Here is a 25,576-nt window from a genome sequence, read left to right as displayed (position 1 = left end):
GCCAAATATTCTAAGCTGTCTCAGAGGAAGTTAAAGGTCCTTAGCATGATTCATATAAAGTAGTTCAACTGTGGCTCTGCCCAATCATTAAGTTGGTTTGTCATGCTTTTGCTTGCCATGAAATTCTGAAAAGAGAAAAACATGAAATCTGGGTCAAAACTCTTTCAGAAATGAGTCAGCTCAAGAAAGAGGAGGCAGTATTACATGATTGTGTGAACAAGTTTTAAAATGACACCTAAATGTGATGTGATGTAAATATCCAGAGTGTCTCCGCCTACTAATGGGATATTCCCCCCTGCATCCTGTCTCTTTTTGGTTCAACATTTCTGGCATTATATTGAAGAAGGAGAAGGAAAAGGAAGAGGAGAAGGAGGCAGAAGATAATGATGAGGAGGAGAAGAAAAAACAATGATGATGATAAGAAAGACAATGATGGAGGAGAAAAGGAGGACAGTGATGATGAAAGAGATGATGAAGATTACAATGGAGAAGGAGAAAAAAAGAAAGACAGTGATGAAGATGATGAAGGAGGTGGTGGAGAATGAGAAGAAAGAAGAAGAAAAAGAAATAAGGCAATGATGCTGCTGATGATAAAAAAGATGAAGAAGGAGGAAGAGAACAAGAAGCATTCCCATGATACTTTGCATTTGGAGCTTTATGGTTAGCAAAGTGCTTTACAAGTATTAACGCATTTTATCCTCACAACTCTGGAAGGTAGGTGTTAATTATCCCCATTTTAGATGAGGAAACTTAGGTAGACAGGTTAAGCGACTTGTCCAGACTCACACAGATAATAAGTGTCAGAAGTCAGATTTGAACTCAGTTTTTCCTGACTCCAGGCATTCTATCCACGGTGTCACCTCATTGCCTTGTTCCCTTATTCAAAGGAACAAGTTTATTTTCCTTGCAGCAGCTCTTGGTCCCTAGTCTTTTCTCCTTCCTCCCTCAAATATATTCTAACAGATATCTCAGTTAGGATGAAGGGCTAGAGGGCACCTTAGTTCACACATGATTTTTTCAAATAAGAACTGAGGCTCAGAGAGATTGTGATCTTCCCAAGCTGTCAAGGACAGTGAGAAAAGAGCTAGGATTCGAACCCATGTTCTTTACCCCTACATCCAGGCCTCTTTTCACTCTGCCACAATGCTTTGCTTTCTTGATACTCTAAAATATACCCCATCATTTTTGCTTTTTTGAGTGCAGTGTAAGGTCATCAACCTGAGTGGGACATATCTCCAATCTGACTTTGGGAAACCCAGGACCCTTTCATAGAAATATGGAATTGTATGACTGCTTCCACACATCTATTGAAGGTAGGTACTCCCGGAAAAGGGGTCCAGGCAGAGTAGCTGTCTGCGTATACAGATTAGGGTTTACCAGGAGCCTCACCCAGATCACCAGAGGACCCAATTCACATTGTGAGTCCCCAAGCAACTTGTTGACAAAAGTTCCCCTTCAAGTCAAATCAAATCAACAAGCATTTATTAACTATGTGCCGGACACTGTGCTCAGGTCTGGAAATCTAAACACAAGCAAAGAGATTCCCTGCCTTCAAGGATCTTACATTACCTTCCAGTCCATGACTGACAAAATCTACGAACCCTGGGCCCTGTAGGCAGGAGTTGACTTTCTCCCTGGAAGCAAGTGATGGGTGGGATTTCACAGAGGCTTCTATTAATGAGGTATTCAGTCTCAGAGCAATTTTCCACACATACTATAAACTTCCAGGCAAAGAATTTAGCATAAAGCAGTTGATAATCTTATTCATTTCCCATACACCAGGCAGTTACTACTGCCTGTTGATCTCTATATGAACTGATGAACAGTTAGCATGCACTGGTCATTACAGCATCAGCCTCCTTGATAAACCAATGTATAAGCAACATGTGTAGGAGGGGCCCATGTAAGAAAAAAATATGGTAGAAGAAATCAATGCTGGATTTGGAGACAACATACCTGGGTTTAAATACTGGTTCTGACCCATGTTCCTATGTGACTTTGGGTAAGTGTCTTAATCTCTCTGGGCCTCAAGCTCATCATCTATAAAATGAAAGTGTTGGATTCCATACTTTCTGAGGCCCTTTCCAGTTTGATATGCATAAGTCTGAACTATTTCATCAGATACTCTAATACCTCTCAGAACAATACTCCCTTTGTTTTATGTGAATCTCCACCTGGATTTGCTACTGCCTCTTAAGAACTCACATCCTCCATCCAAATCCCTTTCCCTACTTTTTCCATTTCTATTAATGATACCACCATCTTCCCAATAACCCAGCTCAAAGCCATAAATCATTTTTCAATATCCCGAGTCAATTACTAAGTCCTATCAACTTTGTCTCAGCAATATCTCTCAGTCATACCCTTCCTTTCATTTCAACTGCAAGCGGCCTCATTCATATTCACTGTCTTTTGCCTAAACCATTTTAGTAGCCTCTCTCCTAGTACACTAGTACATTGATCTTCCTGCCTTTAGTCATTCCCCCTTTTAAAACCATTCTTTTTGTTTTCACCCATATCATCATCATCATCATCTCCTCCTCCTCCTCCTTCTTCTTCCAGGACAATAAGGGTTAAGTGACTTGCTCAGGGTCACACAGCTAGTAAGTATCAAATGTCTGAGGCCGGATTTGAACTCAGGTCCTCCTAAATCCAGGGCCAGTGCTCTATCCACTGCGCCATCTAGCTGCCCCCCCCATATCTTCTTAATGCCCCCATTCTGATCATCTTCCTTCTCTAGAAAAGGTATAAATATGTGGTCCTGCCATTCAAAGCCCTTCACAATCTGTCTGTGACATAGACATACCCTTCCAGACTCATTTCAAACTATTCCCATCACACATATGACATTCCTTCCAAACGGAACCATTTCCTCTTTGCTCCCTATTCTTATCCTATCTACTTTCATCTCCATTACCTTTTCGGCAATAATTTGGTAATAAAATTTCCATGTCAGGTGCTATATCTTCAATGAAGCCTTTCCTCAGGTGCTTTCCTACCTACAATCAAAAGTGACATCTCCTTCCTCACATTTCTTCTGGAAAGATAAACCTATAGAATCTCTTTTATATGTCTCATAGTTATTTGATAACTGTTGTATTTCTCCAATGGGATTATCAGTTTTTTTAAGGTCCAGGACTTCATCTTTCTATTTCCAGTACCTAACACAGCGTCTTATATGTAGTAAGTACTTAATCAATTATTGAAATTAATTAGATGAAGTTGAATTGTAGAAGTTCATGACACCTTTTACCTTTTCTTATTTCTCTAAAAAGCAAAGAATAGTTCAACTTTGGGGGGGGGGGCAAAGAGGGTTAAGTGACTTGCCCAGGGTCACACAGCTAGTTAAGTGTCAAGTGTCTGAGGCCAGATTTGAACTCAGGTCCTCCTGAATCCAGGGCCAGTGCTTTAATCCACTGCACCATCTAGCTGCCCCTAGTTCAACTCTTTATAACATTTTCTTTATATATTAAAAAGAACAATGAGATAATCTAATCACCTTTTGAATGTTGTAATGGCCATTATTTTCAATATTCCTTCCATTTCTGGGCTGGAAAAAATGCAATAACATGTCAATATAAAATATTGCACACGCAACAATAGAAACACATTAATACTTTCTAGATGTTTAAAAGTTTGGTCTCCCATTGGATCATAATTTAATTTTCTTGAGTGTCAGAAGCCCTACTGTGGGCCAGTGGTTTGCATGATGGTCCCTGTCTTACTGCTTCGTTGAATGCTTCATCTGTGAATCCCTAGTGTTCTTCCTGTTTTGTAAGATACATGAGGATAAAGATTGTGTTTAATTTAATGTCTGTACCAGGAGAACACTGTACACAGTAACAGCAACAGCAACATTGTGTGATCAACTGTAAAATACTTAGCTCTTCTCAGCAATACAATGTTCCAAGGCAATTCCAAAAGACTTGTGATGGAAAATGCTCTCCACATCCAGAAAAAGAACCATGGAGTCTGAATGCAGATTGAAGCATACGTTTTTCACTTTTTTTGTTGTTATTGTTTTTCTTTCTTGTGGTTTTCCCTTTTGTTCTGATTCTTCTTTTACAACATGACTAATATGGAAATACGTATAACATGATTGTATGTATATATACATATATACAAATATATACATACACACATACATACATACATATATGTGTGTATATATATGTATATATGTATATATACATATACATATACATATATATATATGTATATATGTATATATATATACATATACATATATATACATATATATATATATATATATATATATATATATATATATATATATATATATATATATATATATATATATATATATATGATTGCCATCTTGGGGAGAGGGGAGGGAGGGAGAAAATTTTGGAACTCAAAATATTACCAAAATGAATGTTGAAAATAATCTTTACATGTAATTGGAAACAAATCATAAAATGATTTTTTTAAAAAAATCTAATCTCTGTCTTTCCTAATGCCAAGCACAGGAGGAAGCACATGAATTTAAAGTTAGTTCCTCATGATTTTTACTCATTAGTAAAGTGTTCCCTCTAGTCTATTTTTCTTTTTTTTTTTTTTGGGTGAGGCAATTGGGGTTAAGTGACTTGCCTAGGGTAACACAGCTAATACTTATTAGTATTAATTAGTATTAGTATTTATTAGTTAAGGGTCTGAGGCTGGATTTGAACTCAGGTCCTCCTGACTCCAGGGCCAGTGCTCTATCCACTGTGCCACCTAGCTGCCCCTCTTCTAATCTTTTTTTTTTTTTTTTTTGCAGGGCAATGGGGGTTAAGTGACTTGCCCAGGGTCACACAGCTAGTAAGTGTCAAGTGTCTGAGGCCAGACCTGAACTCGGGTCCTCCTGAATCCAGGGCCGGTGCTTTATCCACTGCGCCACCTAGCTGCCCCTCTAATCTATTTTTAATCCAAGTTGACAAAGACCCAAGAAAGAGTAGAAGCCTGAGGATTTACCAAATGATTTTAGGTTAAAACGGTTCAGTGCTTAGCATTCTATGGGATCTAAAACTCATTATTCTCCTCCTTTCTGGGACATTTTACTTTTCAAATCTTAAATTAGTAGCAGAAGTCATTGGTCCCAAATCATCTCTTAATGGGCAAATGATTCCCAGAATTAGTTCCTCATTAATAATATGTCAATCAATGTCTGTATTAGCCTCATCCTGCCTCTAGAGTAGTTCCATCAATGACATAGCAGGGTTGTTTTAGGATTTGAAGACAGAGAAGAGAAAACAGACTATACCCTGAAAAGGAAAAAAGGCCGTCCCATGGTACCAGTGTTTCCCTGCAAAATGAAAACACAAACATTATGTAGATTGGTTGAAATATATAATCCTTAAGAACTTCAGATGGAGCCTGGGGCTATTTCCAGTAACTCTTCACATCTGTACACTGATGGCTCGGGCTCTTTCCTGACTGAGGCAAATTGCTAAAGGCTGATGGCCCCTAATGCCTCATTATCTGGACTTATAATTAAATATTAATAATCCAATGAATGTTCCCCATGCACAAGGAAATTATAATTAAATGCACTCAAGCTCAAGCTTTAGGAAATACTTTCAAGACCACATTAGTGCAGATCAATTCCTTCCTTCCCAGAAAGTCTGAGGCCTGTGTGAAGGTAACTAGCGATAAACACTCCCTTTCTCTTAATACTTTTCCTTTTGTTGGTAATTTTTATACAATGAATATGGATGAGAGGGCTTAAGGTGATTTCATTGCCATGGGTAACTCTCCAATTATGAAACACCTTTTACCAATGCAAGTTAGCACATTCTTTGTAATTTATACATTTATATGCCTAGAGTTGTTGTTTTCAGTCGTGTCTGATTCTTTGTGAACAGATTTGGTGTTTATTATGGAAAATACTGAAGTGGTTTGTCATTCCTTCTCTAGCTCATTTTACGGATGAGGAAACTGAGGCAAGCAGGGTCACACAGCTAGGAAGTGTCTGAGGCTGTATTTGAACTCAGGAAGATGAGTATTCCTGACTCTAGGCCCTGCATTCTATCCACTGCTCCACCTAGCTGCTCCATGTTAAAGGACTTGCCCAGGGTCAGTTACATGCCAGAGGCAAGATTTAAACCAAAACCTTGCTGTTACATGATAAATATATGTTAAATGTAATTATCCATCCTAGAATCTAATTAGACATTTCCCAATTCATGAGTTTTTGAAGAGTTAAAAAAGATGTTCTGACAGTATTCTACAAAATGAATTAAGTTCTAGGTAAGACCTTGATAGCTGGAACCTTTAGAAAAATGTAACAGATGCTGGGCTGTTAGGTGGCTCAGTAGATAGAGGGTCAGGCAAGTAGTCAGGAAGACCTCAGTTCAAATCTAGCCTTAGACACTTACTACCTGTGTGACCTTGGGCAAGTCACTTCATCCTCTTTGATTCAGTTTCCTTGTCTGTAAAATGAGCTGAAGAAGTAAATGGCCCATCACTCTAGTATCTATGCCAAGAAAACACCAAATGGGGTCACAAAAGAATTGGAAATGATTGAAACAATTCGGTAACAGCAGTTGCTACCCCCAAGGGTACTCCTTAAAGAATAGTTAAATCTAGATTCTCTTTAGGGTTTGGCTTGAGTAGTTTTAAGCTTATTACCCTTATGATAAATGCTTGAAAATGTCACCAATTAAGGTATATGTAGAAAATCATTTTGCACAGGCTTAAAAAACACAAAACAAATTTGATAAATATTGTTAGTGCTCTTCCTACTACTCCTGCAAGTATTTTATTTTTGCTTTTTAGACATTTTATATATTCAGAGGCAATATAACAAGGCATAGTGGATAAAGGGCTATCATTAGAGGTAGAAAGACCTGGGTTCAGGTTCTGCCCCTAATACATAATAGTTATACAACTGTGGTCAAGTCAGCTAAGCTCTCAGTGCCTCAGGAAATTCTCATTCTTAGACTTTAAATTGTAGAGCAGGCCCAGATCTGAGTCTTAGAGGAAGTTTCCTCTTTGGGAATTTCTTATAACAATGAAATCACAGACTATGTCAACAACAACTAGTTTGTGTTGACTTCTCTGTATGTGTTACATTGTTCCAGAATGTATAAAGGCAAAGATCCTTCCTTCCCTCCTTCCTTTCCTTTCCTTCCTTCCTTCCTCCTTCCCTTTCCTTCTCTTCCCTTCCCTTCCTTCCCTATATCCCAAGCACCTAACATAGTGACTTGTACATAGAAGGCATTTAATAAACATTTGTTAAATTGAATGTAAGCCCCTTGATAGGCAACGATTGTCTAACTTTTTCTTTGTATTCACAGCACCTAGTGCAGCAAATGTTTAACAAATGTTTTGTTTTGCTGAATTACAATGAATATTGCTTGCATAGCTTATTATAAACTCAGCCACAACAGTCTGTCTATGTTTGTTTTTGTTGTTTAGCTGGTTCAGTCACTTACAACCCTTCATGACCCCATTTGGGGTTTTCTTGGCAAATATACTGGAGTCATTTGCCATTTCCTTCTCCAGCTCATTTTACAGATGAGGGACTGAGCCAAACAGGGTTAAGTGGCTTGCCCAGGGTCACACAGCTCATAAGTGTCTGAGGCCAGATTTGAACTCAGGAAGAAGAGTCTTCTCGACTACAAGCCCAGCACTCTATCCACTGCTTCTATGTTTGATATTAATACAGATTGGTTTAACAGACCCGACTTTCCAATGATGCATGATGTCATACGATCATGAATTTAGAGCTGAGAGAAACCTCAGAGGTCATTTATTCCAACCTCATCATTTTAGAAATGAAGAAAACTCAAAGCCAATGAAAGTAAATGACTTCTTCAGGGTCACACGGATCATAAATAGCAGTATGGAGTTTTGAACGCACAATCTCAATCTACATTTAACACTCTTTCCACTATGCTACACATTCTTTCTAGGAGTTCCCTGACTATTCCAATTAGCTAGAGATTCCATTCTATTTTACTGAAGACAAACATTATATATAAAATCAGAAATAGTTTAAGGAAACTGGGTTCTGAGGCATGATATGATTTTTAAACAAATGAAGTAACTAAACATGACATGAGACTTAGGACATATCAAGGAATTAAGAGCCTATTAAAGTTTAGATCAGCCAACTAGATATCAGGACATAGCAGCCATGCCTGATGGGCTTTCCTGCTATCTGAGCAGTGCCAAGGGACAGAGATAACTCCAGAAGTTAGGACCACCACCCCTCATTCAAGCCTTTCCCATCCCACCCCTTGTTCAAGCTTTCCCCACCCCCAAAAGGAACTTTCCATTGTCAGGTGGTCACCCCATCTATCCTATATAAAAACTTTGGCCTTTCTTCTGTTCTCAGAGGAGAATGTTTCTAAGCCATCTTCTTCCTTTGAGGTGAAGTGTTCAATTTCCCTCTCAGTCAAATAGAAGATTATTTTATTCTAATTGGACTGTGTGTGAAAGATATAATTCTTTACAGAGGAATACCTAAGATCCCCACCACCTATTTCCCCCATGAAAAAATATTAGATGACTTTACTTAAGTCATAATGATCTTGAAGGAAGTACAGAGTTTGCCTCCATAATGGCACGAGTAGCAGTGTTTTCTTGATTAGACATGAAAAATTTGTTTTAAGGACCCCCATTGGTCAACTTTTAAGTTGAGCAATGATTGTTCCAAATTACAAAGCATGGGGATTAGGTCTCTGATTTCCCTTGTATATAAGGAGTTTCCCCTCTACTGATGCAAGTCAGTAGCTTGTCTTCAACTTATAGTTTTATAGAATTGATAGGGGCAGCTAGGTGGCACAGTGGATAGAGCACTGACTCTGGAGTCAAGAGGACCTGAGTTCAAATCTCACCTCAGACACTAACTAGCTGTGTGACCCTGGGCAAGCCACAAACTCAGTTGCATTCAACATCCTGTATCTTGCCACTGGACCCAGATGAGAGAGTGAAGTTGGTGACCTTACCCAGCCCTCCCTTACTTTAAAAAAAAATCCAATTCAGTGCAAGTCATGACACCACCTCCTAATGTCATGGTCCTCTTTGAAAATGAAGGACAAAAAATAACAATGCAGAATTGACTAAGGGGGAAGGGAGGAGTACTAAGAAGGTAGTTGGCTTGCTCAGAGTCACTCAGTCAATATGTGTCAGAGCAGATTTGAACCTAAGTCTTTCTGGCTCCAAGGCCAATTCTCTAACCATTACACCTCCCTGCTTGCTGATCTGCCCTGTTGAGCTAGGCCCTTAAAATAGCAGCCCAGTTCAATCAGGGACAGCCAGCAGAGACAAGTCTTTGCCAGAGAACATAGTAGGATTCAAGAGAAAGTTTCAAAGATGCCATTGTGAGAATCTAAATGTTCCTCGTGCAAAGGAGAACGTACAGGAGTCAAACATATATGAGAAGGAAGAACATAAGATATTTCCATTTAGAAGCAGCTAAATGGTGCAGTAGATAGAGCATGGGACCTAGATTCAAAAGACCTGAGTTCAAGTCCAGCCTTGGATACTTACTAGCTCTGAGACCATGGGAAAATCATTTAACCTCTGGCTACCTCAGTTTCCTCACCTGCAAAATGGGTATGATAACATCCCCTACTATGCAGGGTCATCATAAAGATCAAATAAGATAATATTTGTAAAGTGCTTCAAAAATCTTAAAATGCTATGTAAATGATAGCATTATTGCAATAAGAATGCTGAAAGAAGAGAGGGCAATGAAAAAAGAAGAAAACTAAGAGAAGACAGCAAATGTGCCCAACATGCAAAAGGAGATGAATTTCTCCTTGCACGTTTCTGATATTTAAACCCCCAAACAATGGTAGGCATCAGGAAGATTAAAATAAACTTTGAGTGCCATAAAGATATGGTAGAATAGATAAGCTCACACTCAATTGAGGAATCTTTTCATTCTTCTCCCTAAGAGTTTTGAAGTAAGATGCATCAAAGGATGCGTGGGGTAAAGCTCCAACAAAGAGAAATTGTGAATTCTTGTTTGCCCTCAGATGATCAGGTATAATACCCACACAAACGAATTCCTTTTTTTTTTTTGAGTCCAGCATTATCCGCATTCCCTCTAGCATGTTTCACAATATAAATGGCTTTAATTTTCAGAGACAAATCTATCGCTGAGCCTGAACTTCACCTCTCTCTCCCCACCATTCTCCAATAATAATAGCACTTGCAAGGACAGCAGAAGTTTCAGTTCCTTCAACTTGCTGCACTAAATAATGAACGCATCCTTCAAATACACATCATTCCTAGTAAATCAAATTGATCCCAGATGCCCAAGTATCCCATTCACTTAGTTTAAGTGGGAGGAGGGAGAGAAGAGGTTGTGAAGGGAGCTTCTCATCACCTGGAAGATTTTCCCTTCCCCCCTTGATGCTTGTTATAAGTGACAAGTAGAAGGAGTCTGGTGGCTAATGATATCCTTTCAGATTTCTTTTAATTTGCATTTAAAAATTCAGAATGCCACCTTTTTATTTCTAGCAGGGCAGCCCTTTGGTAGAATTGAGAAATAGAATTTATCTTTGCCTTTCTCCCTTGTCCTTTCCACAGCCTGTTTCCTCCCTCCCTTTTACCTTGAGTGGCTGCCAACTCCCTCTATCTTGTTGCTAAAGGGTCTTGTTCTCTTAGCTATCTTTCTTTGGGAAAGTCAAATTTTGTAGCTGAAAACAAAAGTATCAACACTCTTTTAGGGCATCTTGTTTTACCTGCGGAATCTTTGAAGACAGAAAATCTTCAAAGCTCAAAGACACAACTTTCTTTCTCTCTCTCTCTCTCTCTCTCTCTCTCTCTCTCTTTTTTGGTGGGGCAATGAGGGTTAAATGACTTGCCCAGGGTCACACAGCTAGTAAGAGTCAAGTGTTTAAGGACGGATTTGAACTCAGGTCCTCCTAAATCCAGGGCCGGTGCTTTATCCACTGTACTACCTAGCTGCCCCCAAGACACAACTTTCTAATAGTGGAAATGCAGGCACAAATTCAGGATGATTGAATTGAGAAGGAGGAGGTAGATTTTAGGATATGGAGAAGAGGCCAAGATCAGAGGATTTAGATTTAGTGCTCAAAGGGGCCTCTGATAAAGATCATCTATACAACTTCATTTTAAAGGTGAGGAAACTCAGGTTCAGTATGTTAGATGGCTAGGGTCATACATATTAATAAATAGTTATCAGAACTTGAACCTAGGTCCCTTCTGTTGTTGTTTAGTTGTTCCCCATCATGTCTGACTCTTCATGACCCCATTTGGGGTTTTCTTGGCAAAGATACTGAAGTGGTTTGCCATTTCCTTCTCCAGCTCATTTTAAGATAAGGAAACAGAGACAAACAGGATAAAGTGACTTGCCCAGGGTCACACAGCTAGTAAGTGTCTGAAACCAGATTTGAACTCACAGGCCCAGGACTCTATCCACTGTGCCACCTAACTGCCTATACACACACACACACACACACACACACACACACACACACACACGCACACACGATTTTTATGCCGGACAGAATTTATATAGATATATGAGTTATATATGAATATGCATGTATGTGAGTTTTATAACTGATAGAATTTAGAGATTGAATGGAATTTGGAATTTATCTAGTCCAGGAAACCAAAGTCAAGGGAAGTTGAATGATTTGTCCAGAATTAAATATGTAATAAGTACCAGAGCCTATTCAAACCCAAATTCAAACCCAGGTACTGATAAGGCTTTTTGTAAGACTGGCATTAGAACAAATAACTGTGAAGCTTGTAAAATTGTCCTGCAGCATTTCTGGTTTCCCCTTTCTATGTCCTCCCCAAGCTATCTCCTTTTGCTATAGTACTCTTGTGTTCTCTTGATCTTAAGAATCAGTTTTTGATCATTTACACTTGAGTGTAAATGAATCTAAAGACATACATAACTTCTAACAGAGGAACTTGCATTTTCAGCTTAATTTTTAATTGCAGTTAGAATTACTCTATACCCTGCTAAAGGCATTTAGGCTTCAGAGAGTATGGGAATGGGAGATTAAAGAGGGAAAGAAGAGTTTTCCCCAGCTTACTTCTGAAATCAAACCCCGTCGACCATTTGCCTGCTCTGCCAGTAGCTGAGCCTGACCCTTTCTGAATAATCAGTGTGCTGCACTGGAAAGAACAGATTTAGAGTCAGAAAATGTGGGTTAGAATATAATAAGCTCTGCCATTCCCCAGTAGCCGCATGGTCAAAGGATATGTACAAACAGTTCTCAAAAGAATTGAAAACCAATAACAACCAAATCCCAAACTGCTCCAAATCCCTAATAAGAGAAATGCACATCAAAATAAACCTAAGCGTTCACCTCACACCCTACAAATTGCCACAAAAGATTGTTGTTGTTTAGGCATTTCCAGTCATACCTGACTCTTTCTGACCCTATTTGGCATTTTCTTGGCAAAGATACTGGAGTGGTTTGCCATTTCCTTCTCCAGCTCATTTTACAGATGAGGAAACTGAGGCAAATAGGATTAAGTGCTTCCCCAGGATCACACAGCTTTTAAGTGTCTGAGACTGCGTTTGAACTAAGTCTTCCTGACTCTAGGCCCAGCACTCCATCTGCTGTACCAACTAACTGCCCCCACCCCCAAAAGATGCCAATAGTCAATGTTGGAAGATAGGTACACACAGCACATTATTAATAGGCAAATCAGTTCAACTATTTTGGAAAACAATTTGTAATTATGCAAAGCAGGTGACCAAAATGCCCATACTTTTTGATTCAGAGATTCCATTACTAGGGGTATATCCTAAGAAGGCTGTTGATAAAAAGAAAGGTCCTATGTACCCCCAAATAGTTGCAGCAACATTTTTTGTGATACCACTGAATTGCAAAGTAGATGCCTATTCACTGCAAAATGACTAGACAAATTTTGGTACACAAATACAATGTAATGTTACTGTGCTATAAGAATGTGATGAATACACAACGCATGGAAGATTCTACAGCAAATGATTCAAAGAAAGCAGATCCAAGAAAAATATACAAAATGAATATATCAAAAATGAATATTGCAAAACTCTAAGGAACACTCATGGCTAGAAATAAGACATATGAGGGTCATCCTGACCCTTTGAAGACATGGGAAGTTACCAACTGTTGTATATTGCACATATTTTAAAACCTTTTTAATGTATTGACCAGTTACACTGATTTTTTTTCCTCTTCTTTTTCCTTTCTTGTCTTAAAAATGCTATTATATAAATAGGTTTGTTATATGAGATGGTTCTCCAGGAGGGGTAGGAGAAGGGATACAGGGGAAAACTATAGGGATAGAAAAAAACAAAATATATCAATAAAAACTTATTTTAAAAAATATAAACTATAACAACAACTAGATCACTTTGAATAAAATTTAAACTTCTCTGGGCCTCAGTTTCCTCATTTATAAAATGAGAGCATCTGGTTCATTTCAGTTCTAAATTCTGTGATCCTGAGTAACATGACTCTATAGTCATATTTTTGTTGTTGTTTTGTTGTTGTTCAGTTGTATCTGACTCTTTGTGACCCTGATTGGGGTTTTTGAGGCAATGATACTGGAGTGGTTTGCCATTTCCTTCTCCAGCTCACTTTACAGATGAGAAAACTGAGGTAAACAGGGTAAAGTGACTAGCCCAGGGTCACACAACTGCTTAAGTGCCTGAGGCCAAATTTGAACTCAGGAAGATGAATCTTCCTGACTCTAGGACCAGCACTCTATCCACTGCACTACCCCACAGTGATGTTGCCCAATGAATTTAGTCACAGAACACACTAGAAGTTTGTTTTTCTGGGGGAATGGAAGGGGTCTGGGTAAAGGGTCATAGGTTGTACTTATAAGACTTAGTTGTAAGGAAACCATATATTCTTTTTTTTTAAATCTTTTTTTTTTTTTGCAGGGAAATGGGGGTTAAGTGACTTGCCCAGGATCACACAGCTAGTGTTAAGTGTCTGAGACCAGATTTGAACTCAGGTCCTCCTGAATCCAGGGCCAATGCTTTATCCACTGCACCACCTAGCTGCCCCCAAACCACTTATTCTTGATAAAGTTATCTTGTGTTTAGTGGAAAGACCAGGTTTCAAACAAACTGGCTTGAGAGGGGAATATCTTTTACCACTTTTTCTATGTGCTGAGCTAGAGCTAACAGCTTGCTTTGTTCCTGTGGGAGAGGCAGGCTTGCAATTAGCCTATGAATATTTATGGGGAATATAACTTGGAGATGGAGAAAAGAGCTATCCATTCTCATTCCTCAGGTCATGAGGTGGGGGTTGGGGTGGGAAGGTTAGTGAGAGGGTAGGACATACAGAAGACAGAAAGTAATTGGGAGGGGGCAGCTAGGTGGGGCAGTGGATAAAGCACTGGCCCTGGATTCAGGAGCACCTGAGTTCAAATCTGGCCTCAGACACTTGACACTTACTAGCTGTGTGACCCTGGGCAAGTCACTTAACCCCCATTGCCCTGCAAAAAAAAAAAATAAAACAAACAAAAAAGAAAGTAATTGGGGTAGGTGGGGTGGAGTGAATTTACCAAGTGAAGTGCCACAACAGAGACAGGGATTGATTCTTCTACTCCCCACCCCCACCTCCAAACTCCTAGAGAGAAAAGAAACAAAAAATACCTCAGGTCTTCCCCTTTCCACTAATCCCTCCTCTTCCATTCCCCTGACCTCAGCAAGTAACTGATCAATAAATAAATCCTCCTCTTTCTGGCTGACCCTTTTGTTCCCCAATAATCAGTACCTTCCATCGCCCCCACATTTCTGGTAACCCACAAGACACTCTTCTTCCCCCTCTGTTCTGCTTTTCCTCAGGTCTAACACAGGTCCATTGACACACAGTTAGAGGTAGAGTCTCCTCTTCCTCTTCTTGTGATATATGCATGATTTAATATTTTAAAAAGAAAAACATCACTATCATGTAAATTTTCTTATGGAACCCCTAAACACATCCCGTTTAACACCAGGGTTCCACAGAACAAAGTGTAGGAAATTCTCTCCTGGCTCTGCCACTTGCCACCTGTGTGTGACCTTGGGCAAATCACTCGACCTATTTGGGCCTCAATAAAGTAAAATGGAGGAACTAAGATATCTTCCAATTTTAAGTATGACATTCTGTGATACTACTCTAATATGCTCACAGCCCTTATTTCATTCTGAATACTTTAAATGGTTTTCACCCAAGAATTTTTTTCCCAAGTACTCTGCAGTTAATAATATTTTTTCTGACAAAAGGCATAGTCTGAGTGGATAATAAATCTAAGAAATACTAAATATTGAGTATGAGTGACTAAATATTGAGTACAAGAGAGCAGATAAAATTTAGAAGTTAACAAAAAAATTATTATTAAAATATTAAAAATACTGGCCCCAGGTTTAACTGGAAATGTTGCCTCCTGAGCTCTGGGGTAATGAAATAAAAACTGAATAAAAAAAAGTTTAGTATTAAGTTTTACTAATACTAAGAGAAGAAGAGATATGCATATATTAATGTTAGAAGTTACTTACCCTTTTGTATACTTCTTGGTTAGCCTAGGAAAGATGAGGAAGAGGTTAGTTGGTAATTTCATTAGAGGAGGGGGAAAAATCATAGAATTATTAAGTAGAAGAAAGAGACTAGACCTTACCTCATTTGTCTGCACATTTCTAAATATGCTGGTACAAACTTCCATAACTAAGTCTGCAAACTAAATGGCAAACAGAATCATTGGTATAAACAAACCAGGAAAGTAGAGTAAAGCTCCATGCTCAGCATGGCTTGCACATGCACAAAGACTATATAATTGGTCCATGGTGCTACAGAAGAAAAGGTGATAGTGGAATAGTAGAAGTTCATATTTTTATATCCTCACATAATCTCTAGCTTTCTTTCATTCCTAGAATGTTCTTCCTCCTTCATTCCAACTGCTGACCTCCTTGGCTTCCTTAAAAATCCCAATTAAAAACCTACCTTCTACAGGAAGCCTTAATTCCTTTGCCTTTCCTCTGTTAATTATCTCCTATTGATTCTGTATAAAGTTTACTTTGTAAAAATTTGTTTGCATTTTATCTCCCCCATTAGATTGTAAACTTCATGAGGGCAGGGACTATCTTTTGCCTCTTTTTGTACCCCCAGTACTTAGAACAGTGCCTGACACATAGTAGGTGCTTACTAAATGTTTATTGATTGATTGATCCTTTGAAGGAGACTAGCACAACTATTATAACAAGTTTACAAGTGAAGGAACCAAAGCTCAAAACAGATGAATGACTTGTCCAAGGCAACATGGCTAGAAAGTGGTAGAGCCTAAATTCAAATTTAAAGTCTTCCAACTTCAGGTCCATCACTCTTGACCAGAACAGCCTTTTATGCAGGCAGTGATTTTTTACAAATAAGATCCTATTATGTCTTCTCAGTCTTTGGTGGGGGAAAATATTTACTTTGTTTCATACTATTTATAGCCTAATAGTTCTTTCTACTGAAATTCATTTGACTAGGTTAAAAATAAATCAGCATTTAAATGAAGCCTTGTGTTTGAAGTTTGGTGTACCCTAGTATTTAATTTTGTTAGGTTTGATCATGATTAGTGGCTGAAACTTTCTGCTTTTGGAAGCTTTCCCACCGGAAATTATACTATTTTCTCAAAAAAACTGTTTTTTTTAAAATTCTAAAACTAGACCCTCCAGGAACACTTGAAATAATTAGTATACTGACTGAATTTGTAGGACTTTTAAATATGTGCACATCACATTATACATTTGTGACCAAATGTATAAAATCTTTCTCCCTCAAGAATTGGTGCAGCTTGGGGCAGCTAGGTGATGCAGTGGATGGAGCACCGGCCCTGGAGTCAGGAGTACCTGAGTTCAAATCTGACCTCAGACACTTAACATTTACTAGCTGTGTGACCCTGGGCAAGTCACTTAACCCCAATTGCCTCACAAAAAAAAAAAAAAAGAATTGGTGCAGCCAAAGTGCCCTCCTATCTGTGGCTCATACTTGGTGTTTTGTTTCCCATCTCCATGCCTTTGCAAGGCCCATCCCCCATGCCTGAAATGCACTGTCTCATAAAATCCCTCACTTTCTTCAAGACTTAGCTCAAGAGAAACCTGGAAGGACTTGCATGAACTGATGATGAGTGAGATGAGCAGAACTAGAAGAACATTATACACCGTATCATCATTATGTGTTGACCAACTGTGATAGACTAGATTCTTCTCACCAATCCAATGGTACAAGAAAGTTCCGAAGGACTCATGATGGAAAAGGCTCTCCAAATCCAGAAGAAAAAAAAAGGAATTGTGGAATATGGATGCTGGTGGGACCATACTATTTCTTTTGGTTTGGGTTCTGTTGGTTTTCTGTTTTGAGGTTTTTCCTTTTTGCTCTGATTCTTCTCTTATAACATGACTAATACAGAAATATGTTTAATGTTATTATGTATACATAACCTATATCAGATTACCTGCTGTCTGGGGGGGGGAGGAAGGAAGGAGAAGGAGGGAGAAAAATTGGAAATTGGAAATCTCATATAAACAAATGTTGAAAACTACATGTAACTGGAAAATAATAAAATACTTTTATTTTTTAAAAAAAGACAGCTCAAGAACTGTTTTCTACATGAAACCTTTCTTGATTCCTCCTCCCCCAAACTACTAATGAATCTCCCTCCTTTATGGTGCAAATGTCTGTTAAATATTGAAATGATTTTTTTGAAGTATCCATCTTGTAAATCATCCTACAAAACTCAATGCGTTTCAATTCCTGTGACTTACTTTTTATCATATTCTAGCCTTATAAAACTGATTTCCAGAGAATGATTTTGAACAATCATTTAAATGCTTATCTGCTAATATTTCTAATTGCTTCTCATTCATATTTATACATTCTTCAATTATTTCAAGTTTCAATCAAAACAGAAATTAAAGTAACTAAGAGTACTCCTAATTTTACACTGCAAATAAAATTTTATCTTCAAGTGATTTTGGATTCCATTCACTTTTAGAGAGATTCTCAAGACTGTAATAGTGGAATTAGAAATAAATGCTTTTTCAAACAAATGAAGTATAAATGACATATGAAGAAAGATGCTATCTGCATCCAGAGAAAGAATTAATAAATAAAAGTATATAGAGAATAGATTTATATAGAGAGGGTAGGCCAAAAGTCATGATATTTTAATAATTTTTTGAAAAAATTTTTTCTTTATTTTTTACCATTTATGAGATTTGGTTTTTTACATGTAATGTAAATTCATTTCCTATATAAACTGTATATGATGCTATGGCATTGTAAATTAAAAACAAAAAATAAAGGAGTTATTAAATACTGAAACCCCTTTGTGACTTTTGGCTCACCCTGTATATACCTCCTTGTGTTTAATTGTAGCTATCTGGGAGCAAGAGAAGGAGAAAAAAAAGGGAAAAAAGAAACCTATATGATAACTTTATTATATATTTAAAAGGGATAGCAAGTTAAAGTTTTATGTTCATTCATCTTTTTATTATACTATATTATGCAATTGTTTGGTTTATTCCATAATTTTTTTTTTTGGTGAGGCAATTGGGGTTAAGTGACTTGCCCAGGATCACACAGCTAGTAAGTGTTAAGTGTCTGAGGCTGGATTTGAACTCAGGTCCTCCTGAATCCAGGGCCAGTGCTCTATCCACTGTGCTACCTAGCTGCCCCTATTCCATAATTTTTTAATGGAATTTTAAAAAATTGAATGTACATACATGCTCACAAACATGTGCAGATTACAATTTGCTGGTATTGTAAGTATTTGTCAGTATTATTGTTATTTATACTCTGAGCTTGTGTTAGAAAACTTATGATATGACAGGAAACTGTCAAAGTTGGAGTCAAGAAGGCATGACTTTGAATACAGACCATTCATTCATTCATTCATCCATTCTTCCATCCATCCATCTATCTTTATTTTTTATTTATTTATTTATTGTTTGTTTGTTTGTTTTTTGCAGGACAATGAGGGTTAAGTGACTTACCCAGGGTCACATAGCTAGAAAGTGTCAAGTGTCTGAGGCTGGATTTGAACTCAGGTACTCCTGAATCCAGGGCCAGTGCTTTATCCACTGCACCACCCAGCTGCCCCCAGACTATTTATTTAACCTTGAGCAAGTCACTCAACCTCAGTTTCCCCATCCATAATATGGGGGAAGATTTCTAAATCTTGTGATTCTTTTAATCAGTCTCTCTGACCTAGAAGAGATAATTCCTTATGACAGTCCCTTCTTTTGTTAGCATCATTTCACTATTTGTATATTGGGATGAGTGAATGTGTGCACCCACATGTGTGAGTATGTTTACTGGTCACAAATCTGTCTTTCCTGCCACAATCATATATAAAATAAATAACACTGTCCATCCTGTTAATTTTTCTGTACTAAGGATAATAACAAATATGAAGATATCCTTCATATGAAATTAATACTTCTTATAAGCCAGGTATATAGTGAACATGAGAAGTGACAGATGGGCAACTTCATTGTTGTTTTAGTCATTTCAGTCATGTCTCACTCTTCATGACCCTTTTTTTAGGGGAGGATTCTTGACAGAGATACTGGAGTGGTTTGCCATTTCCTTCTCCAGCTCATCTTTACAGATGAGGAAACTGAGGCCAACTTGATTGACTTGCCCAGAGTCACACAGCTAGTAAGTGTCTGAAGCTGCACTTGAACTCATGTCTTCCTGACTCTGGGGTGCTGCTTTATCCACTATGTCACCCAGCTGCCTGAGGACAGCTTCATTATCTGACTAAATTTCTCCTGGTTTAATGTGGTCATCTGAATAGGCAGAAGCAAGAAACAGGTTACAATTATTCTGAGAAGTACAGGTTATTTTCTTTGAAAGTCATGATAGGGGGCAGCTAGGTGGCGCAGTGGATAGAGCACCGGCCCTGGAGTCAGGAGTACCTGAGTTCAAATCTGGCCTCAGACACTTAACACTTACTAGCTGTGTGACCCTGGGCAAGTCACTTAACCCCAATTGCCTCACTAAAGAGGAAAAAAAAAAAAAAAGAAAGTCATGACAGAAATATTTAAGGGTATGCTGATAAATGTTTAACAACTGGCTATCAAAAAATGTCCACTCTACAAACTTTTAAATTTAATCTAATTATCAATATTTTCTCCATCAATATCTGAAGTCTAAATGATCAATAAAATAATAAGTTAAGTTCGTATTTGAAGCATTTTACAGTTTTCAAGGTGTAAATGCTCACACAGAAAATTTAACATTTGACCCTTATGGGTCTATTCTATCTGGCTCCAGCACACCCTTGAAAAATATCTAACTGCTTTCTCAATTTCCTCAATGTGGAATCCACTAGTTAAATCTGCTCCTAAACTATTATACTATATTGATGGAATTTTTTTCACTGAGTTCATATAAACCCAGACAGGATGCATAGAACCAATCTTCAGAAAGAGAGAAAGCAAAAAGGAAGGATAATTATTCTAAGCCCCATATTTCATGTAAGACCTGTCACAGGACATCACACTACTGATAATGAAACTCGTGCCATCTGTTAACCTGTGCAGCACCAGCCTCTATTCCCACAACTAGATTCCCATAGGAAATGTCAAAAGGAAAAAGTGTGCCTTTAAGATGCTTCTCCAATGCAAGCTATAGGTGGGAATGGGCAGGGGGTTGGAGCATTATGAAGTCTGACCCTAATCTTTTCATTTGGGCCCCATGTTAGTAATGGCTACTTCCAAGAATGCGAGGTGACATAAAACATTCTTCAAGCATTTGAAAGATAGTGAAGTCAGGAAAAGGGAGCAGGGATGATTTTGGCTAACCGGAAGAGTTTCCTGCCAGTGAGAACTGCTAAATTTTTCAGTGTAAATAATGAGGATTGTCCTTCTCCGGGCCTTAAAATGGATAGAATGCCATCTAGGCCAGAAGATTTCTCAAGGTCTTACTTATCAAACTACATCCTCCTTTCATGTCATATGTGGCTATGTGATCATAGTTGCTTTCAACTGTATATTTTGATGAGTCACACTGAAGCAATAATAGATCTTCAATGCCTTTGACAACTCCAAGTTGTAAACATAACAGATTGATCCAGAAATTAGGTGATCTCTGCTCTTGAACTCTTAACTGGTAGGAATTACTTTTGGCTTTACTGCCTGATTTTCAGGAAACCTGACCTGATTTATTTTAGCTCCATGAATGCATTCCAGGCTGCTTTATCAGATAATTGAAATGAATTTGATTATATAACAGTAAAGAGTACCATCCAAATTCCTGATGATTTGCCCATATTTTTATTATAGTTTATAGTTATATTTGTCTGTAGTGTGGCTATACTTGGTATGGACTAGTCATATAGTGAATATGAGAGTCAACTGATGAATGGCCAAGATACAAAAAAAAGATAAAAGGAAATCTTCTTGCATAGGACATCAGGTTTTTTTGTTTACTTTTTTTGTTTTTGTTTTGGGGGGGTAGGGTCAGGGTAATGAGAAAACATGAACAAGAATAACATTGGCTAAGATAGCATTGAAGGGTTACAATGTTTGCAAGGATGATGGGTGGGCATACAGTAACAAAATAATCACAGAAAAAAGGGAGGAAAAAATATTCTTCCCATATACTAAATGTTGAACATTTAGAGAGTGTGTAACATACATTGATTCTAAAGGCAATAGATACATTAATATCTCTGAAATAATTGAAAGTCAAAACTTTAAAGTCTTTTTTTACCTGAGGTTGTTTAGACAGAGTTGTCCACTGATTTAAACACAGTGCCAGCCTCTATTTAAAACAAAGCATATCATTTCAAGACCAAGCATATTCATGCACACAGTTGGTTTTCTCTAGTTAGTGATATTTTATAAGGTCCCTCACAATTCTGATCTTTTATGTTCTAAGATCTCTCTCAGCTCTGACCTTTATCTTCTAAGGTCCCTCCCTTTTCTGCTTTTATGTGCCAGTTAGTGATATTTTAATACAACATATTTACAGTTCTAAAAGCAGTCTACTCAAGAAAATGTGTTATGTTCTCACACACTGACAGTGACTTTTTATCAGAATGCTTAGGGTTAATTAATTAATCGAATTCATGATTAATGAATCTGTTTCTAAACCATAAGTTCATTATAATCTGCATGCTTAAATATTAAAAATTAAAATTACATGCAATGAAAAGGGACATACCTTAAGCTGTCCAGTGTCCAAACCATCTGGAGAATGAGACAAAGGCTTAGGAAATTCTATTGTAATAAACCATAAATAAATATCCATCAGAAATTATGTCACAACAATTATTTTAAAAGGAAAAAAATCAAAGGTTTTTCATTTAAAATTGAGATGTAATAATCTACTTGGGTTCAAAAATCAACTGCAAAAGCATAAATGGGAGAGGTATGTCTATAAAGTAGTTCAAGTGAAAAAGATCTTGGTGTTTCAGTGGGTTCCCAGTTCATTACAAGTTAACAATATGATGTAGCATCCCAAAAAGCTAATTGTAGCAAATTACATTAAGTATAGTATCCAGAATGAGGCATGACTCATGGTGTGGTCTGCCCAGGTCAAAATACTAGTACCTTTGGAGCATTATGTCAATTTCTGACTTCCACAGAAGGAATATTGGTATAATAGAGTTCATTCATGACTAGGAGGTCTAGAGACTGAGGAGATTGGAGAGATTTATCATGCAGAAGGTAATAATTGAAATAACAGAGATAGCTATTTAAGAATATTTGAAGTTTTCCTTGGAGGAGAGATTATACCTTTCTCTGCTGAGTCTCCAAATGTAGAACTAGAAAAATGGGTTGAAAAAATACAGGGAGAGAGAGTTGAGGTTGACATAAAGAAATGCTTCCAAATAATTAAAGCTGTCCAAAAAATAAAGTGCATAGCATGTCTCAAAGGATGGTGTTACTATTACTGGAGGTTAGAGGTTGCCTAAGCATTTACTTCTCAGGGATGTTTTAGTTGAGCTAGTGAGTAGTCTAGATTACTTCTGAGCTTTCTTAAAACCATGCAATTCTATGATTCTATATTTAAGATATCTTTCTACTTTTCAACAGTAAAACTTGAGAAAAGCTAAAACTTCTCATTTATACAACTAACACATTCACCCTCTTTGTTCTGGTAAGACTAATTTTATCTGTAATGAAAACCCCATTAGCATTGAATATTGAGCCATTATTCTTTCCCATGTTCTCCCACCAAAAAAGTTATCTGAAAAAATAGATCTTTATTGATTGATTGTGTCTATGTCATGTATTCTTCTTTCTCAAAAAGAAATACCTCTGCTTATCCAACATATTTCAAAGCTCTCCCCTCAAGAACCCTGGACAGCTCCATGGGGACCACTTGAGAACAGGCGCTCTCTTCCATATGATTTAGTGGTTCTTCATCCTTACCTTCTGAAACCTCCTCCCTTTCTCCTTTCCACCACTTATCCCTAAGGTAATATCACATCATAGGGTCTTTTATAAAAATGACAGCCACACAAATTTTTAAAGGCTACTGACAAAAAATGTGTGTTAGCTTCCATTCTTTTGCAAAGTGTCTAAGGTTTGTGTCTAAGAAGTAAATTTTTAAGCATTCTTCTGCCTTTTAAAGTCTCTGAGAGTCTATCTCAACCTAAAAAATATTGGACCCTCTCCCCAAAACTCTTGTATTTTATTCCTCTAAGTAAAGAAGGTAAAGCTCTCTGAAATACCATCCACCACTTGGCTTAGGCAGCACTGGGACAAAAAAAGTTCACAGATAATCCTGTTACAAAAGGAACCAGTAAGAGTTGTGGTCCTTCCATCCTTTTTTTCAAATGCCTCACAAGTAATAGAAAGATAGGATACCTTGAGGCAGAACTCAGGAAAGTTAGCAAAGGATAGAAATAAGATAATAAATGTCTCTCTGTTGTCCCTGGACTGCAGCATGCTTGACCACACGCACCCCTCCCAGAGGGGACAAGGGACTAGAAAATTGGTCTGTTTCCATGCATCAATGAATGAGTCTTACCTGAGCAAGAAACCTGTAGAACACAGGAGCAGTAGATGAAGAAGAGCAATGGGAACTGGAAAGAAAGTTGTTTCATCTTCACAGTCTGGCTTCTCCTAGCTGTCTAAAAATTTATGATTTGGGAGAGGATTTGGGCATTTCTCTGGTTAGTTCAGAAGGCTGAGGAAACCATCCACTGGAACAAATTGGAAAGGTGCCTTTATTTGCAGAATAATCTGGACCACTGGCTGAACAACCAATCAGCACTCAGTAGAAGAATCCCTATTTTCTCATAAATGTCTCGCTGAATTTTTATTTGTAGAACAATATTCTCTAGTAATCCCTTTCACGCCAATAACAGTAGAGGATAGAGAGTGTAGGACTTCTTTTCCAATAGCCACTTAAAAACTATTTCTGCTTCAAGAAAGCTTTTCCTTTTTTAATGTAAGAAGTGACTATAAATCTCTCACAGTATGGCATCTGCTTGCCAAGAGATTGTTTTCCACATACAATTAATATTTTGTAGTCATAGCAGCATTCTGAGAACAGAACTAGAGGTAAGCCTGAGAAGTAAGCAACATACTACATAAAATTAAATGCAGAAATTCAATTTATGTGTAAAGAAAATCTTTTAGCCCTTTTCATATTCGTTGTCATGAAGGAAATTTGTATTGGAACATAATGTAACAAAAAATAAACCAGAGGAGCAGCTAGTTGGCTCAGTGAATAGAGCACTGGCCCTGGATTCAGGAGTACCTGAGTTCAAATCCGGCCTTAGACCCTTGACACTTACTAGCTGTGTGACCCTGGGCAAGTCACTTAACCCCAATTGCCTCACACAAAAAAATAAATAAAAACCAGGGGTGTGCCATTCAATTTAGTGAAAATAAAGAAAACTAAATTTTCTCCTGAATTTATAGTGATTATCTATAGCACTAGGCCTAATCTTCCCTTAAAGCTACTGGGGGCGGGGGGAAACTAGGTGGCACAGTGGATAAAGCACTGACCATGGATTAAGGTAAGGAGGACCTGAGTTAAAATCTTGACATTTGCTAGCTATGTGATCCTGAGCAAGTCACTTAACTCTCATTGCCCTGCCCCCCCAAAAAAAAACTATTTGGGGGGGGGATAGGGACTCATGAATAGATGCAAAGAAAAAAATCTACCCTTCCCTGTAAAGACATAACATAGCTCATATTCAACAATTTCCCTCTTGTTTTAAAGTTAATTTTTGTACCTTTTAAAAGTTCTTAAATATAAGTGAGGAGTTACTGAAAAGGAAAAGGAAAGACTCTGGGAATTTGAAATGTTTTCCTCCATCATAAAACATTTTAGTAATACAATGAACATTATTAACTATTATTATTATTAATACAATTGATATTAACCATTGCTTGTAAAGAATATATTTTTATATTATTTTTGAGCCCATCACATTATATTCAAATATACCACATTTGGTGAGTCAGGTGGGGGGCAGTAATCTACCAAGTGTTAGAAGTAGGGTCAGGGTCCCCTGGGTTTGAATCCTGATTTGTCCATTTGCTTCCATATGCCTTTGGGAAAATCATTTTATCTCTCTGAGTCGCAGGTACCTCACTAATAAGTTGTAGCTGAGAGCTACAAATCCTAGACATAATGTT

At 37.7% G+C, this 25,576-nt stretch overlaps 1 protein-coding gene across 2 annotated transcripts; it reads right to left on the bottom strand.

Moving 5' to 3' along the window:
- NMS (neuromedin S) lies at positions 1–24,118 on the bottom strand. Of its 2 annotated transcripts, XM_043991047.1 has the most exons (8): positions 23,955–24,118; positions 22,140–22,195; positions 21,687–21,737; positions 15,604–15,663; positions 15,485–15,508; positions 5,264–5,305; positions 3,500–3,550; positions 1–125 (listed from the first exon to the last, which is right to left on the bottom strand). In XM_043991047.1, the coding sequence occupies exons 1-8, from the start codon at positions 24,028–24,030 to the stop codon at positions 51–53; spliced, it is 435 nt and encodes a 144-aa protein (XP_043846982.1). In that variant the 5' UTR covers positions 24,031–24,118; the 3' UTR covers positions 1–50. The 2 variants fall into 2 exon arrangements, with proteins under 2 accessions (XP_043846982.1, XP_043846983.1); XM_043991048.1 differs by lacking the exon at positions 5,264–5,305.
- Positions 24,119–25,576: the final 1,458 nt, after the last annotated feature.

This window comes from Dromiciops gliroides, chromosome 3, assembly GCF_019393635.1.
Source record: "Dromiciops gliroides isolate mDroGli1 chromosome 3, mDroGli1.pri, whole genome shotgun sequence".
In the NCBI taxonomy this organism is placed as follows: Eukaryota; Metazoa; Chordata; class Mammalia; order Microbiotheria; family Microbiotheriidae; genus Dromiciops; species Dromiciops gliroides.
The sequence above is the reverse complement of the archived record's forward strand: the minus strand, read 5'-3'. Positions and strand labels throughout refer to the sequence as shown.